The sequence below is a fragment of the Cololabis saira genome, chromosome 12, assembly GCF_033807715.1.
Source record: "Cololabis saira isolate AMF1-May2022 chromosome 12, fColSai1.1, whole genome shotgun sequence".
Taxonomy (NCBI): domain Eukaryota; kingdom Metazoa; phylum Chordata; class Actinopteri; order Beloniformes; family Belonidae; genus Cololabis; species Cololabis saira.
Window position 1 is genome coordinate 26291642 of NC_084598.1, and position 18079 is coordinate 26309720.

At 38.9% G+C, this 18079-nt stretch overlaps 2 protein-coding genes across 2 annotated transcripts in view; one reads left to right on the forward strand and one right to left on the reverse strand.

The window, feature by feature from the left end:
- The first annotated feature begins 2810 nt into the window (after nt 1-2810).
- Nucleotides 2811-8299, forward strand: LOC133456377 (transmembrane protease serine 11D). The gene is made up of 5 exons (XM_061734856.1): nt 2811-2832; nt 2998-3181; nt 3867-4144; nt 7826-7968; nt 8060-8299. The coding sequence occupies exons 1-5, from the start codon at nt 2811-2813 to the stop codon at nt 8297-8299; spliced, it is 867 nt and encodes a 288-aa protein (XP_061590840.1).
- Nucleotides 8300-9896: 1597 nt separating this feature from the next.
- Nucleotides 9897-18079, reverse strand: part of dip2ba (disco-interacting protein 2 homolog Ba) — a 57354-nt gene continuing 49171 nt past the window's right edge. The window contains exons 31-38 of the mRNA XM_061736240.1: nt 17901-18069; nt 17501-17671; nt 17247-17308; nt 17073-17130; nt 15713-15787; nt 15319-15493; nt 14486-14609; nt 9897-14405 (exon numbers count right to left, since the gene is read on the reverse strand). Of these exons, the coding sequence (XP_061592224.1) occupies nt 14153-14405; nt 14486-14609; nt 15319-15493; nt 15713-15787; nt 17073-17130; nt 17247-17308; nt 17501-17671; nt 17901-18069 (1087 nt within the window). The 3' untranslated portion in view covers nt 9897-14152. The remainder of the gene's footprint in view (nt 14406-14485; nt 14610-15318; nt 15494-15712; nt 15788-17072; nt 17131-17246; nt 17309-17500; nt 17672-17900; nt 18070-18079) is intronic.

The following is an 18079-nucleotide window of genomic DNA, read 5'->3' on the forward strand; positions in this document are numbered from 1 at the left end:
TTGTACGTAAATAATACATTTTGCAAGTCCAGTCAACTTAATTGTGTTAAGTTTACTTAGTTTATTTATCAAAATTAGGTTGACTTTACTTGCAAAAATTAAGTTCACTTTATTTACCAAAATTGACTTTACTTGCAAATGAATTTTGTACATGATAAAAATACAAAGACTAGTCTTGATCTACAAAAAAATCTCATGCGAAAAAGTTGCCTTAATTTTTTTAAAGTAGATCAAGCAAGATATTTTTTACTGTGGTGTTCTACTTAAACAAATAAAGCATGTTTCATCTAAAGTTGGTCAATCTGCCTAATAGATTAAAATTGTTAAAGGAAAAGTAAATACAACAAGATCATTGCTTGTTGTTTGTGTGTAAATGAAAAGATTGCCTGGGATTACATAAATACTGCTTGTTAAGGATAAAATGCATGTCTTGTTTTTAAACAAATGCAGATTAAGTTCAAAACTAGATCTATTTATGTAAAGCAACAAACTTTATTTTTTAATTGTTATATCACAGATTTAAGTATGTTATATTTAAATGCACTTAGATCATTTTTTTCAGTGTACTTCCCTAAAACCACATATGCCGAGTCAAATTAGTTCATTGTCAAATTTCTATTTCCTTAATGTTTCTTATAAACTAATAGGCAAATAAGGTGGGAAAACAAACTTCTCTAAGGTACAGTACTTATAAAATTAAGATATTAAAGAAATTGTAATTTGATAAACTGTTTCAAAGTTACAGGTCCCAATTAATCCCAATTAAAAGCTCGGCTCTGAAAGTTCATATGACCAGTATTTTTGAGTTACAAATTCAAATTTCAATAAATTCAACGAAGTAAATCAAGATTAAATTTTTTTTGTATACTCAACTTTGGTAAAGAATTTAATTGCTGTTGATGCTTGGAAGTTTGTTTAAAACTACTTAAAGACACCTTGCAGACTAGAAGATGTTGTGTAGGAACAATCATCAGACTGTACAAAGAAAAATAATGACTTGATTGTGTCTCTAATGACGGTAGTCCGTCTATGATCCAGCTTCATTATAATTTTACCACTGTCTGAGTACAGCTGATAAGTATAATTTAAGAGTACGCTTTAGTAAACAGTAATGTTTTTAGCCCTGATTTGAATGAGCTGACAGTTGGAGCAGACCTCAGGTCTACAGGAAGTTTGTTCCACCGGTGAGGAGCAGAATAACTGAACGCTGCCTCACCTTGCTTGGTTCTTGTTCTTGGGAACCACAACAAACCAGATCCAGATGAACCTCAGGGGTCTGGGAGCTTCATAGGGAACTAACAGATCAACCATGTATTTTGGTCCAAGACCATTCAGTGCTTTGTAGACCAGCAGTAAGATTTTAAACTCTTAAACAAAAAAAAAAAACAGTTCTGTGATGGAAACTTTAGTTCAGGTGTGGGTAATCAGTTGGAGGGAAGGCACTTAAATGTACACTAAAACTTGTATAAATGTACAATAAAAATACATTTGAATATATCAATAAAGGTTTTACAGTCTTTATGTATGTAACTCTCATTTACGTTTTAATAAACCTGTAAAAACAGAAATGTAGGCTATAACTGTTGCTATTGACGCCGCAGTTGTAATTACCATCACTATCAATATTCTTGTGCTATAACAATATTCATGCTGCCAATACTCTCCATTTTGGCCCTTTTCTTTACCGCACTGGTGATGCAACACATATAAGCCAAACGTGCGTATGACGTCACCGAATTTAAGGATTTAGTTGGGTTTTTTTTCACCCCCGTTTTTTGTTTGCGTTTAAACTGCGTTAAAGAGTCAAAACAAATGGAGTTACGATGGAGTATTATGCTGCTCATGATGAGTGTCTCGACTTTGACCGGAGCAAATTTAGCAGGACACAGTGAGTTGTTGCGGAGCCGCGGGGGCGGGGGCTTATTATGAAGCTGAGTTGTTATAAGTAGCTTTTGCTGTACACCAATAATTATTATTTACGCTTTTCAGAAACCAACCTCCTTTTAAAGAAAAACAACAGGAGTTGATAAAGAAAGCCAAAGTGTGGTATTGCAGAGATGCAACAAGCTTGGTAACCCTTGTCTTGTGGGGCGTTGAGTTAACATAATTAATTAATTAATCACTTATTAATGCCTACATCTAAGCAAGTCTAATCTTTACAAATATACATTGGTATTAATTTGGATCTTTAAGGAAGTTATTTTTATTTCTGGTTGGTTAAGCAAATATTTAAAGTAGCAGCTTTTTGACCTTCAAGTCAAAGAGTTCACCTGCAAATTAAAAAAGTGATGTTTACTAGATGAAAGGAGCAACAAAAACCTTCATAAATGAGATGTTATAGATTGCATGTTTTTTTTTTTTTTTTTTTTTTTACAGTAACTGTTTTTTTTTGTAAGTGCAGTTAGATTTGAATAACTGTAATAAAAATGCATGCATGTTATATTTGCATATTTGAAGAATTCAAGATTTTGTAGATTTGTCTCCCCTTTTTAGATTTTAGATCCAGTATGTTTCTTAATATATTCTGACTAGATTGCATTTTTGTAATTCAATGGGCAATATTACTTTTTAATAAATTTGTTAGATCATTTTGTATTTTTCCAACAGACTACGTGAAACTGATCTGACGTCGGACTAGGACAATGTGGCCTTAAAATCAATATGACAATTAATTGAAAGGTTTTACCGTATCTTTTAAAATGATAAATGAACCAAAATGCATACAAATAAACTGTTCAAGAGCATTTATTTAAAATAAATAAATCAATTTTCTTTCTACATGACTGATTACATGCAAACAAGTTGCCACCATGAGCGCATGGCTTCAGCTCGGTGGTCAACAACATTTAAAATAGATGATAAATGATAAATGAACCATTATCAATACTTTGTCCAATAATACGCTTTATTAAAATACTTGTTGTAGCGTTCAAAGCCGCTACCTAAATTTCTCTTCAATGCAAAATGAATCAATGCTCCTGTATTTGTGTTGTCAAGGTTGTGGGCAGCGGCCGCTGGCTGGGCCCCCAGGGGCGTCTCGGATAGTCGGTGGTCGGGAGGCTCCACAGGGGGCGTGGCCCTGGCAGGTCAGCATCCAGTTGTTGTCTAAGCACCACTGCGGGGGGACAATCCTCAACAACCTCTGGGTGCTCTCGGCCACACACTGCTTCCACAAATACAGGTAAGAAAGTCGTATGCCGCTGGCTCATCTGTCACTCTGCCTTTGCAAACAAAGAGGCCGCATCATCTGGGACCAAAGTGCATGTAAACTGGGTTTATTAAATTTATAAAGTTTTGACGAAAAACTTATATATATATATACTAAAAATACTAAAAATTGATAAACTTACTAGAGTTATTCATTGCAGTTATTTGTGGAAAAAGATAAAATGAAAAAAGAACACAGTATGTGTCACACACATCTGGATTCATCATCAATAAGTGTCCAGGGTGCAGCCAAAGGTGCAGCATGTCTGTTGAGCATCATAGGTGTAACAAAAGACTGAACTCCATCATGTTAAACACAGACACAAAACACTATAATCACCTCTTTCTTAATGTGTTCCCTCGAAGAAAATGTTGTTGCATGGTTCATGCATGGTTGCATGAACAGATGTCTAATTAGTTTGAAATGTTATGAAATGTTATGAAGGGGAAATGTTATGAAGGGGAAATGTTATGAAGGGGAATATGCCAAGTGTTAAATGTGATAACATGTGAGAGCAGGACTGTGATCCCTCAAGACCATAGAGAAATACCACGGTCACCCAGGTGTGATCCAAGTTTTTATCCACATTTCATCCATGTCAATGAGGGAGACAAGTCAAACGCAGCAGAAAGTCTCACTGACTCTGTCTTGTGTCCAGATGGCTGAGCCGAAGGTTTTTTCGTGTGGTGGCAGGACTTCACGTTTTGTCCACTCGAGGAGATCAAACGCAGATCCGCTCCATCAGACGGATGAAATTGCATGAGGACTACGATGACAAAACATCTGACAATGACATTATGCTGGTGCAGCTTAGCTCTCCGCTCAACTTCACCGACTACATCCAGCCTGCCTGCACCCCTCAGAATGTGAGCCAAGAGTTCAACCTCAACTTCAGCCACTGTTTCATCACAGGATGGGGGAGCAAATACTACAAAGGTAGGTGTCAGAACAAAGTGATTCTGTCGGGTCGATGTTGCTTCTCAAAGTGAAAATCCACCACAGTTGTTTGTAAGAGGGCACAAGCAGACCAAGGAGATTGCCAGGTTACTAAATGTGTTCAAGCAAGTAAACATTCTTCGGTGACAGCGAGCATACAGAAAACGGTCAGTCATGTGCCTTTTGTGGGTTCTGAATGAATGATGAATTATACATGCATTAGTTTTATCTTGTTAAATATGAATTAAAGTATATCCTTGCTAGATACAGAGCATCTGGTGCAAACATCATTTATTAATGTCTCAATAACCTTTTAAGGCTGCAGCCTTGATGGCTCATTTCAGAATGAAAACCCCTTTTATTTATTCATGACTTTTACCAACATCTTTAACTGTTTATTCACCTATCAGATTGAGGCAAGTGTGCATGGCAAATATTTGTAAAACATGTGTCTGTTTAGAAAACAATATCTGAAAGAAAATATGTTCAAAGGTTTTAATAAGTATAGTTTAATAAAGTCGAATAAAATATAGTTACAGTAACTTAGCTGTGGTTCATAGCAATTTTAGGTCACAGCTTATTTTCATCACTCTCATGTAAATTATTTTTTAATGATAATGATAATTTTAACAATAATAATTAACTTTATTTATTTAGCACTTTTCTAAACAAGGTTATAAAGTGATTGATGTAGCAGCAGAGAAGCAGCAGCTTTAAAGGCACTTTAAGAATATAGTTTAACTCCAAATTAGTCCAATTGATATAAAGCCAATAAAACAGCAATCAGATTGCATCAAAACATTGATGCCCCCCTCCCCCCTCCTTTAACTGGAAGAAACCTCTGGCAAGGCTTTTTTTTTTTTGCTTGTCATTTAATTTGAGAACATTTTGGGCCAGCCAGGATTTAATGTCAGAGAAACAGGCTTTAATGTTCTAAGCAACCCGATAAAAGCTTATGTTTGTAATTCAGTCAGGACCTCAGTGTTTAAAATATAATTTAACTATACAGTAGAATATAGTTAGTAGAATAGTATAGTAGAATTTCTACTGAGCGGCTGGACTGACAATAGACCTCATGTCAGCACAAACCAAGAAATATTCGCACCAAAACTGACCTGTTAACAATGATAACGTGAAGTGTTCAGGCAGCAGTAACTCAATCCGAAGGCCAAACTCGATAGGTATTGAATTTGAAAAATGAATTTGTCTGTTTTTTTTGTTTTAGCTACTACTCAAAATAGTGGTATTACTGCAAATAATATAGTTTCTTAAAAAGGACACTAAGCATGTCATGTTATAATGCTACACACAGTTGCATGACCACATGTATGACCACATACATTCACAAGGATAATATAAACTTTGTGAACTAAAAACAAAGTGTTGAAAAGTGTTCATTGTAGTTCATGTTTGATTTACACAGAATCAGGGATAACACCAGACGGCTCTGCTGAGCACATGGTGGTTGAAATAGATACACGAGACCCAAATCATCTGAGTGATTGTAATCAGTCGCCTGCTGTGAGTTACTACCTACGCTGAGTGAGCACAGAATTGCCAGTGAAGCATTAGCTCCCCCACTATAAACTAACATGGACTGCGGCTAAGCAGATGCCCGTCCTGTGTTCAGACAGATCTCAACCTAAAATTCTTTAACATACATTTTCAGAGGCTAACCCTATTTTTTTACAGTAACTGAAAAACGTGCACTGTTGGGTTGAAATCCGAGGACTGATGTGGCCATTGAAAGATATTCCATCTTATTGCCACGGAAAAGTCTTGAGTTGCTTTCTCAGTGACTACGTTTACATGCAGTCAAAATTCGGGTTAAGGTCAATATTCCAGTTACTGAAACATTCGGAATAATCTGTTTACATGCGTGAGCAAACAGGGTTATCCCGGTATACATGGTAATTGTAATCATTTGGGATATCTGGATCAAACCATCGACGCTCGGAGAACATCATGACGCAGTTCCCGTCATTTCCGCGTCTTCTTCCTGTATCCAAATTCAAAACAACCGTGGGGGACACAATTACGGACCTCGCACCCATCAGGATTGTAGGGAAGGGGGCGTGGTCACGGGGAGATTTATGGTTGCTAAGTTACACGTGTTCTCTGACAGTTGTCAGTTGTTATTCCGTTGTCTGGAATAAAGGCTTGACCAACCCCTGGGGCCTGTACTACGAAGCAAGTTCAACATACCCAGGATATCTTTTCCTTATCCAGATTCACTAACCCGGACAATTGCAATCACGCTAAGCGGTCACACGACGCTGGTTATCAACTCGGTATATCAACCCAGGTTTCTCCAATCTGGATATGAGCGCGTGCACATAAAAGGGGCGGTGTTTTCAGCGCATGACCAATCGCAAGCATGGAGAAGTCCGCTGTCAGAGCCGCTTATTTCAGTAGCGAAGAGCAAACAATAATTTTACGGAAATATGATGAGTATAGGCATATAATACAGGCAAAAAGCAACACAGTTGCAGCTGCAAAATGCAGGAAAGACAGCTGGCAAAAGATCGCTGACTGTATAAATGCGTAAATTCATAGGGATATAAACATCACTGCCCCATCATTAGGGCATAAGTAGATCTGACTATAATTACAGTTGTCTATTCTGTTAAATGCATGTGTTGCTTAGATGTATTCGTATGGCGTGTATGACAATTGTAGCCTCATTCCTTCAGCTGCAACCCCAGCGGAGTGAAACGCACATGGGAGCAAATAAAACATAAATATAAAAAACATCATTCAAAGCGGTAAGTAGGCTCACTTTCATATCTTAGAAGTACAACAAGTACAAGGCTTTAGTGTTTCTATCACTCTCTGTTTTAGGATGATATCAGTATACAAAAGCACAATGAAATAGCATTGACATTACTTGCAGCAAACAGAAAAACAAATGACAAGAAGAAGATCGGAGGGATCCTCTCACGATCCGCGCACCGAGCTCCACTGGATTCTCTTCGAAAGGGCATGCCATTTTCCAAGAGAGCTGATTGGTCAGTGGGCGGTGCTTTTACACCCGGCGATCTGTATCTCGAACATAACCTGCTCCGGAGCAGGTTAGCTGTTCAGCATAAGTTACCATGGCGATGTACCCCGGTGAGAAGTGAACCACCGTCGTAGTCCTGAAAACCCAGGGTTAAACCTGAAGTTACCTCGCTAACCCCAAATCCCGCTTCGTAGTACAGGCCCCTGGAGTCGTGCTTCATCCTGCCACACAACAACAATAACAGCAGCACGGCAGATAATGAACAGCCCAGTAGAAGTCGCCTTCTTTTGCGCTTTGGTGCTGGTACTGACCCACCACCAGGACTTAACACAATTCCTCATCGCCTTTCATTATCCTTCTGCACAGTGCCGTTCTTCTGTCAGCAGGTGCATCATTAATGAACGCTAGTGAGCTCGTCCCACTCACAACCTTGTCTGCTCACATCATGACACTGCCTCCACCATGTTGGACACATGATGTGGTCTGCTTTGGATTATGAGCCTTTTTTTTTTTCCTAGCCTTTTCTCTTCCCATCATTCTAAATTGAGTTTACTTTAATTTTTCTTCTGTCTAAACAGTTTGATTCCTGAACATGGAACATGGAAACATGGGAAGCTTTTTTTCCCCAGATATTTGCTGTGCACCTTGTTGTCAACCCATTATTGATGCGTGTGTTTAAGGCCATCTGACAAGCAGACTGCAGGAAGCTGAGGTGGAGCTCATTGACAGGAGACGGTGTAACCTGCCCAGCTGGTATTACGGCAGTGTCACTGAGAACATGCTCTGCGCAGGACTGGAGAGCGGAGCAATGGACACCTGTCAGGTCAGGCGGTGATTTTAGTGCTGTTGAAAGTCGCTGCTGGTTGCAGGATGTGACACCTGTGACGTGGTTGTGTGGTTTGTCTCCGGTGCAGGGCGACAGCGGAGGACCCTTGAACTGCTACAGCGACAGCGAGGAGAGGTTTTATGTGTTAGGAGTGACGAGCTTTGGAGAGAAGTGCGGACTTCCTCGCAGACCGGGGGTGTACTCTCGTGTCAGCAAGTTCACAGATTGGCTGAAAGAAAGCCAGACGGTTCCAACATCTGCTGCTGCAGACCAGCTGCACATAAGGCTCGTCTCAGCTCTGCTCAGTGCTGCTCTGATGCTGCTCTGATGCTACCAGTCTCTCAGAAATAAAGGGATCACAGTTGGATCCAAAGTTTCATGTTTTACTTTTCTATTGGTACCATTTTACTCCTTGATGCCTGATATTTGATACATTCCTTTCTGTAACCTCTGCACCAACCCCAGAATGGAAGCAATTACCCCCCAAAAAAGTTGATTGATTAAAAAATATTCTAAAAAATAGATGCGACAAAGAGACAGAATTGGGAGTGTTTTTAATTTAAATATATAATAAACACTGGTAATTCCAAAACTTTGAATTTTCCTTGCATTATTTCATATATCAGGTATCAGGGGGTTTATAACTCTTAAAACAGTTAATATATGATGATTATTATTGGTTAGATTGTTGTGAGAATCTTCATGTTGTAAGGCTGTGAAAGTTATAGAAAAGTACAATAAGATATCTTATCAAAAATAATTTTGCCATAGGAAGCAAAAAAATCTTGATGGAATGCTTTTTGCTATATTTATGTTTTTACAAAGAAAACAAATATATAAAAATCAAATGGCTATTTTTCAACCAGGCCCATAATACACAAGTAATGTGTCCTTTTTAATGTTACCTAAAGCGTGTTTTTAAATGTACCATTTTATTGAAGAACTTTGCTAATGTTAAGTTACAAAAAAAATAATAATAATAATAATGTTAAGTCACAGCAGACTCTGAGAAACTTCAGACGCAAGTCAGGGGCTTTCATGGATGGTGATATTTTTACTGCTCTATAAACCAACTTTATGTTAATGATTTCTAACAATCTTTAAATGGGGGTTTATTTAAAGTCTGCGATAGAAGGACAGATCATGTTTGCATCAATTCATACTGTGCTGCAAAAGTAAAGTGGTGCATACCTTTAACAGATCTTTCATAAAATCATGCTTAACGTATAAAACCTCCAATAATAACAGAATACCAATTAAGTATAAAAGTCGTGTGGGAAGAAGAAGAAACAAAGAAAAAAAAGTTGCCAAATGTGAGGCCATCTGTTCAAAAGCTAAAGTTTGACCAAAGTTGCGTCATGCAAGAGGATAATGACCTTAAACACACCAACAAATCCGGTTTGGGCAATGGTCCGAAGTTCGGACCTCAACTTGATTGAAGTCGTGCAAATCTCAATGAACAGAAGCTGATCTTGTAATTAAGAATGGGCCAATATTCCTTGAGAAGTAACTGATAAAGTCACGCAGAAAATGGTTAGTTATTGTTGCTAGAGCTGGTTCATGTGGTGTTTAGTTGTTCACACACTTTTTTGAGGTTCAGTGTTCTTCCGAGGAGCACTCCGGCTCGTGATGGGGTTGAGGATTGATCGATCAATCCGGTGACTTGAGAGAATTTGATAAAACATAACTGTTCATGCTGTAAACTGGATTAACACTAAAGCCTGTTTATTATACTCATGTCCATCAACTGAAATATGTTCATATTTTTAGGTGTGAAAACTTGTAAGAATTTGTAAATATTAGAAACAAAAAGGCTGTCATTGCAACGCTCACTGACGTTTCTTTCCCAGATGAAGCAGAAACACTGACACCTAATGGAGAAAAAGTGTTAGTTTTCAGGTCAAACAAAAACTAAAAATCAGAAGTTTGACAAAGCATTTTTATTTATTTGACATGAAACACATTTGACATGACAGTGTGACAGTATTTTTGTCAAGTAAGACATGTTAAAAGTTATCGCACCATTGGCTAGTCCAGAATGACTTTGCTGCAGCTCAACAATGCATAGTGAACAGACAGTTGTTGAGGTAAACAGTGTGGGCCCTTGAGTTTTTTTTTTTTTTCCTTTTATTGTTTATTTATTTGTATTTATGTGTGTGTGAAAGATCGTAATTTCATTACCTCACATGTACAGTTATATTTTGTGCTTAGAATAACTTTAGAGGTTTGAAATGTCTCTCACAGCACAAAAGAAAGACAAATAAATAAATCAGATGGTGAAAAAGAACATGTCAGGTTGCATCATCTGTGTCGAGTTGCCCACTGAGACTTTTTAAATAGATCTCAGAGCTGGTAGAAAGTGTAATGATAAACTAATTTTGATTAGATGATTTAATTAAAAAAAAAAAAAAGGGCATCCAACAAGAAAAATCTTTTTGTAATGCCCAGTGAAGGACAAGAATTTGTCAGCGGCCCCTCATTGAATAGCACCAGTGTCTATTGAAAAGGCTTGAAGGCCGAAATGAATTAAAAATTTAAAAAAATGTAATAAAACTTGCCAGAGTGAAACAGAAGTGACAAAGCAGTTATCACACAGTTACTAATGAGTTGGGTTTTTTTGTTTTGTTTTTTACTTACTGGCTCACATACATTTCCTAAGCGTCTGTCACTGGCTGTGAGGCGAACTATCCGTGTGTTGCACCGTGTCAAGCTGCTTCTAAATCAAACCAGCAGTCGTGCAGTCTCAAATGCAAATCACATCAGAAAATATTGATGAAACCCCTATAAAATATATTAAATCCCAAAAATACAGTGGAAGCGACATACCCAAAAAAAAAGAAAAAAAAAAAAAGGTATTACTTAAGAAAAAAAAGTTCAATATTCTGGGATTAATTTCTTACAAAAGACAAACCTTGCTGCACCATAAAAGCCAAATTTCACTGTTTAACTGAACACATACACGCTTGCATATACTCCCTTATGGACTCACTCACACACACACATGTACACACACACACACAGGATGATTTTGAGAAAGTGCACATTGTTTCTGCCAAAATAAAACTGTTCCACGTCTTTTGCAAAGAAATGCAATGAAATTAACAAAAAATGCTGTCAAGTATGAAAGATCAGTCAAGTTTTTAGTTTTTTCTTTTCCTTTAGAGTCCATCTCCATTTACACAGTAACACCAGCGATACAGTATTTGACCTGTAAAATACAGTATACAGACATTTTTACGCTTGTTATTTTACTTTCTCTCTTAAAGTGTATTTTTTTTTATTTGTAATTCACATGTTTCTAACATGTTGTTCCAAATTTATCATCTCGTTTTCAGTGTTACAGACATCCGGAAAGAATCGGCTTCAATATTGATAATGTTCAAATCAAAACTAGATGACAATGAACTTAAAAAATAGAAGACACCCCCTTTTCTAAAAACTATAAGATGTGAGTATATTTTGAGCTATAAACTGTCTTATTTCTCACACAGGCTTAGTGGAGCTGTTCTTTGAAAACACAATAAAAGTCAAGAAGTTCCACAGGTAATAAGGCAAAGTTCTCTCCTCACTCGTATGTTTACTTTTAATTCAATAGTTCTTAACTATAAATGTCTCTAAGGTGAAAGGCACCGACCTGCCTTCAGATGATCTACAGTTATCTAATCAAACTGTGACATTAAAAAAAAAAAAGTTGTTCAATGTCAGGTTATAAAAACGACACACAAACGGAAAGCTAGCGCCTCATTTCAGAATCTCAGTCCAAACCAAGAAACAGCAAAGCCCACATGCACCAAACAAATTAACTCGAAAGTCCACTTGCTTTTGCGTTGCGGGATATTCACAGGTTTCCACTTTTTAGCAAAAATGTTTTTTCTTTCTTTAAATGCCATTTCCAAAGTCAGGAATAAACTATCAGCATTAAATCTGTCAGCTGTGCCAACATCAACTTGTGCCTCTCATAAGTAACCACTGAGGTCCGATCAAATCGTATTTGCAGAATATTAACCCAGTCATCTTTTGAAAATCCAGAGTTTTTCAAGGACACAGACACAAACCGCTGATTTGAAAATATCTTGAGAACTATTAAATACTCTTAACCATTTGGATGAAAAACAATACATGCTTTTAGACTGTTTTCCACAGAGTTGAGAAATATATCTATCTTTCTGTTATCTTTCCCAAGATAACTAAACTTTACAATGAACCATATGAAAACAAACTAAAGGATGAAGTGCTACCACTTATAATCTACATACAACGTTATATCCTGCTGGGAATTCTCGTTTTTGCCAAACAGAGCCCAAACACTCCGACACCAAGCCGATCTGGGATGACTGAGACAGAAGTTTTTCTAATATCAATCTAAACTGGTTTTTACAACTGCTTCATTCCAAAATGTTGTATCTTAACATAAAATAGCATACTATTTCTGTTTAAGAGTCCAGGTATACATGCACACCATTTAAGGTGGAGCTGAAGAGGTTTTTCTTTGGTCATCTTGACACTTGCCATTAACATGCATCTTCAATGATCCGATCACAATTGGCCGGATTTAAGTCCAGGTGTGAATGCACACTGGATGCAACGGACCCACTGAGATCCGACTGGATCTTTGGATGTAATTGGAGGTGGGCCGGAGCAAATATGGCCACGCACTTTCAGCAGTGTGAAAGCAAACCTACTCTGGTTCAAACCGATGGACTAACGTCCTGTTGAGGGACCGGGTTTCCACTGGTATCCTTCCTCTGTCTGGTGGACCAGTGTGTGAGGTGTTTTTACTCTACAGAGCCAACGGAAATGATATTAGTAAGTTAAATTCACAGTTACATATTAGATTAACATATGCAACCCATCAGCAGACTTGCTGAAGTCCAGCTGCGTTTATGTCCATATATATGTTCATATAATGCATGCGCTCACTATAATCCAGGTGAGTATTTAAAAGAGCCCATTTTTAATCGGATCACAAGGCAGCTGAATGTTAATATCCATGTGTAAACAGCATGTTAAAGTTCACCCAAATGGTTAAAAAATATCTTCAAGAAATCAAGAAGCACATTCATAATGACACTAAATGTGAACAAAAAGGCATATTTATTTCTCATCTATGATGCCTGAGAGTCAGAAATTGGGTCTAAGCTCTACAGGAATATTCAGACCCAACCAATCACACTGCTGCCAGACTCCTCTGCTTGCTGGAGCTTTCTTTTCCTTTAAGTAGCTTGCAAGGAGACATCAACCTCACTCCCATTAAGCATGCAAACCTAAACGCCAGGTTACAGCTGCAAATCCTTTTCTGAAAACTGATTCTTCTAAAAAAAAAGTACTATCACAATCATATGATCTATCTAGCTCAGCAAGTCTTACTTGCGGCGAAAATGAGGAATCTGTTTACCTTTATTATCCAGTTTACATGTGTATGAGGCTTCTCTTTGTTTTTCAGACTGCACCAAAGGGGGTTCAAGTGTATTTTTTTTGGGGTATTCTGCAATGTGTGGATGGAGATGTTAAGTCTTCTGGCAATTACAGTATGCAACTGGAGGTGAGAGCCGCTGTGCACCTGGTGGGAAGATAGTAAGTCAGGAGTGCTGTGATGGACTGGACTCGCTGGTGGCACTTTTTTAATACTGATGTGGATTTGCTCGTGTAAAAGCAGCAGACGGGGGTAAAAGTGCAAGGGAGGAAATAAACTCCATCCATCCTGCCTTCGCAAGTAGAGGGAATACAAAAACACAAGCGCACGAAGATGTCAGATAAAGAAAGAATAAAAAAAGAGAGGAGACTTCTTTCTTTGAGGAAAGTATGCAATTAAAAATGTCTTAAAAACTTGAACTGGATCGCTGAAGCAGACGTGGGATACAGAAGATCAGATTTCTTCCAGATGACAAATGTGTTTGCTCTCCAGAGGAGAGGAAATGGCATTTCCGTTCTTGTAAATCTCAGTGGTTGTGGAGTGCAGCGATTGAGCAGATGGAAGCAAAGAAGGAACGGTTTCCGAGAGGGAAGCATTCGTCGTTACAGTACTTGCACTGTCCTCACCTTCCCACACCGTTTGGTCTTTTGAATGAGTGTCTGAGGCTTAACATTTGGGTTGCTACTATTAACACCCCAAGTCCTTGTCCCTCATGTGTTTTCTCAGAGCCTGGCTCAGTTTTCTGCATCAGTTTGATTTGAAAGTTGTTCACATGTTGTAGGCCACGTAGATGGGGTCTAGTTGGTCGGCCAGGAAGGAGTCTCGCAGGTGCATCCTCTGCTTCTCCCCCCTGGAGTTGATGGGGATCACCCCAGGGTCCACGATGACCACCACCCCCACGATGAGGTGGTGCTCCTCCAGGACCACGTTGGTGACGAGCGGCACCAGGTCCAAGGCCTCCTGCTCCGAGCCGCTGAGCTCCGCCACCACCACCAGCAGGTTGGTCCACGTGAACACGGCGCTGCAGGACGACACGCAGAGAGCTCAGTTTGCTGCACGTGAGCAGAGCTGCTCCAGGACACACACGGGGAGGAACCTCACCTCTCTGCAATGCTGCGATGGGCTCGGGACACAGACGTCTCGATGTCGATGGGGTGATAACGCAAACCCCTCAACTCCAACGTTTCATCCAGAGACCCCACCACAAACAAGGCATCATGGCGATCTGCAGCAGCAAAGAAAACAACTATAATCACTACACGGATTGAAGGTATTATTCCATATTTTGGAGAATTCTCAACACCATTAATGTTGTGGTATTTTTGCTTTAAAGTTTCTTATATTTTGCAATTGCTTTCATTTTTCTGATGTTTATTAAGTATCAATGAGCAACTTCTCTCAACTTTCCCCCTTTTTTCATGGTCGCCACAGCATCTTGTGTATTGCATATTGATTTGGGATCAGATTGTTAATAAATAACAATAGTTTTGAGATAAAAAGTCTAAAACCTTTGAAATTCCTTTAACACAATATAGATGGCTGAATGTATAGTATGGCTTTTAGTTTTTTTTTTAAATAACCACACATGATACAAATGTGAAGCTGAAACAACATTTATAATTAAAGTTGTCAAAACTTAGCCAGAACTGTCTATTACTAACAACTGTTGGAAAGATAACTTATATAAAATTCACTGTAAGATGACTGGGAAGAAATGTGCAGAAACAAAATCAAAATTTCCAATTGAGATTATTGAAAAAGAGTATATATGTAAGGTTTTAATTGGGAGGAAGGAAAGAAGGACGGACCAAAAGATCATATACTCTCGCCTCAAACTCCAGTAAAAGCTCTAAAAAAAAAAAACCACACCATCAAATTATGATAATAAACAGAAAAGACTGAAGGGTTGGGAAAGAGGTCCGATGTTCTCTCACCTCCACTTGCATCCAGCAGCTCGGTCCTCTTAATGAAGCCCAGGTAGCCTGTCCGGGCCCACAGAGTTTGGGGGTCTCCAAAGCTGAGCTTGGTGTTGAAGTGATCGGCCTGCAGGCTCTCTTCACCATAGATGGTGTAGTAGCCACTGGCGCTGTGAGGGGAGCTCACCCAGATCTGCAGAAACAAACAGCCAGATGCATGACAGTGGAGGGATTTCTTCTTTTTTTTGTTTTTATTGAAACTTTCAGCATTAGGCTCTCATTTCATTACTAAAAAGCAAAGTTTACAAATATGGGGTCTGTCGGCTGGCTGTGTTCATGTTTCTCCACACTGATAAAAGCAAGAATAATTTTAGAGTTGAATGTTGTGCTATGCTCTTCTCTGTTCACTCACCTCTCCAAGATGCGAGTCTCCCAGTGGACCTTTGGTCTCTGGATTGACTATGATGACCCTGACTCCTGGCAGAATCTACAGGGAAAAAAAAGACGACAGTTTAACTGTTAGGCAAGGCGAGTTTATTTGTGTAGCACAATCCAACAACAAAGTGATTCAAAGTGCTTTACAGACACATTAAAACACTATCACATAGCAGAGAAAAAAAACAAGATTTAAATTTAAACAAAAGAAAGAAAGCAAAAAAAAACAAGACAAAACTGTAGTTAAATACGATCAAGTTTTGAAACTCAAGCTTAAAAGTAAGTAACAAAAATTTGGAGCTTTATTCAAATGCAGCTGAGAAAATGTGTGTCTTCAACCTGGATTTAAATACACTGAACATTTCAGCTGATCTGAGGCTTTCTGGGAGTTTGTTCCAGACATGTGGAGCATAGAAGCTGAATGCAGCTTCTCCATGTTTGGTTCTGACCCTGGGAACTGATGGGAGGGAAAGAAAAAAAAAAAAAAAACAGATCCAGATGACCTGAAGCGTCTGGAAGGTTGATACTGGGTCAGGAGGTCACTCATGTAGTTTGGTCCTGGACCATTCAGAGGTTTATAGACCAGCATCAGAACTTTACCAGTGTAAAGACCTCAGAGCTGGACTGTTGTGGTCCATTTTGTTGGTCTTAGTGAGGACTCTTAGGAATTCTGAATGAGCTGCAGTTTTACTGACTTTTTAGGAAGACCTGTAAAGACGCTGTTACAATAATCAAGCCTACTAAAGATCAATGCATGGACTAGTTTTTCCAGGTCCTGCTGAGACATCAGATCGTTTAACCTTAATATATATTTATGGTGATAGTAGGCTGACTTTGTTATTGCCTTAATGTGTTTTTCCAAATTGAAGTCCGACTGCATCATAACACCCAGATTTCTGACCTGGTTGGTGGTTTTAGGTGCATATATTGAAGCTCTGTGGTGACCTGTTGTTACAACCCAGCTTTTTGGGCTGAAACATAAAAAGAAATTTGAACAAACAAATCACAAAGTCGAGGTTTTATTGTTAAAATTTAACTTTTAGAAGCCTGAAACAAGCCAGGGGGGTGTAACACCTGTACTCGTTTTGCTTTGGCTCCACAGACAGTTACCTCAGTTTTTTTTGTTTAACTGGAGAAAGTTGCAGCACATCCAGTCATATATCTACTCATGCATTACAGTTACTGCATTGTAGTACAGTACATATCTGCGTGTCATCTGCAAAGCTAGGGTAACTTAATTTCTTAGGACAACACAAATGCTTCCATTTCCTCTGTAGATCTGTGGTCACTCAGAGCATTACACAAATGAGTTTAACAAGCCAATAATCAATACTTACTGTGCCCGACTCCATGAGTGGAAGACTTTGTGGCGCTCCTCTTTCCACTAGCCTCACCCTGTGGGACACACACACACATATATGTAAACTCTTCAAATTCAAGAATGCGTTGTTTGTATGAACCAGATGCATCACGTGACTCCTTGAGCGGCGTGTGAGAGTCTCCGGTCTTACCTGTCATGACGCAAGGACTTCATGTCCACATAAACAGTGGACGGGTCTGGTCCAGCGGTGCCCTTGTGACACAGAAAAAAACGATATGAATAAAAAATGACCTCAAAGCTTTTTAAGTTATTTAGATGCTCCAAAAAGTGTCACCTTTTAGTCATACTTAAGGTTAGAATGGGAAAAACACTTCAGTGGAACAAAACAAAAAACAAAAGCCCACAATGACGAGGCAGTTTGCTGCGCGGCAGCGTCAAACCCACCTGCAGGCAGATGGCCAGGTTGACCCTGGAGCCAAAGGCAGTGCTGACAGCTCGCAACGACAGGCCAAGGTCTTTGAAGAGCTTGGAGAAGGACTGCGTGAGAGCGAGGCGAGGCCTCTCCTCCGCTATCACCACACAGCTGCGTACGCATGACAGATTCACACCCCGAGCCTGAAGAAACAAAGGTAATGGTTAAGTCTGGACTTCAGCTTCAGAATTCTTTAAAAAATATGTGTATTTTTATTTTATTTATACGTATAAAACCCATTGATGAATCTGTTCTGAATCCTTTTATATTTTTTTTCCATGTCTTCGGAAGCTGTCTCTTACACAAAGGAATGCTTTGCTTTACAAAAGCTGATTCTAGAAAGGTTAGCACATGTGTGAGAGGGATTCTGACCTTCAGCATCTCTGTCTGGGTGCCCAGGCCTTTGGTGCAGAGCTCCATGACAGAATAGGAGCAGAAAGTGTCTCTGATCTTGTATTGACTGAGCGTGCTCAACCACAGAGGCAGCGAACTCTCCAGCTCAAGGGGAGGAATAAGGATGGACTGGTGACCTGAGTAAACACTGAAAACAA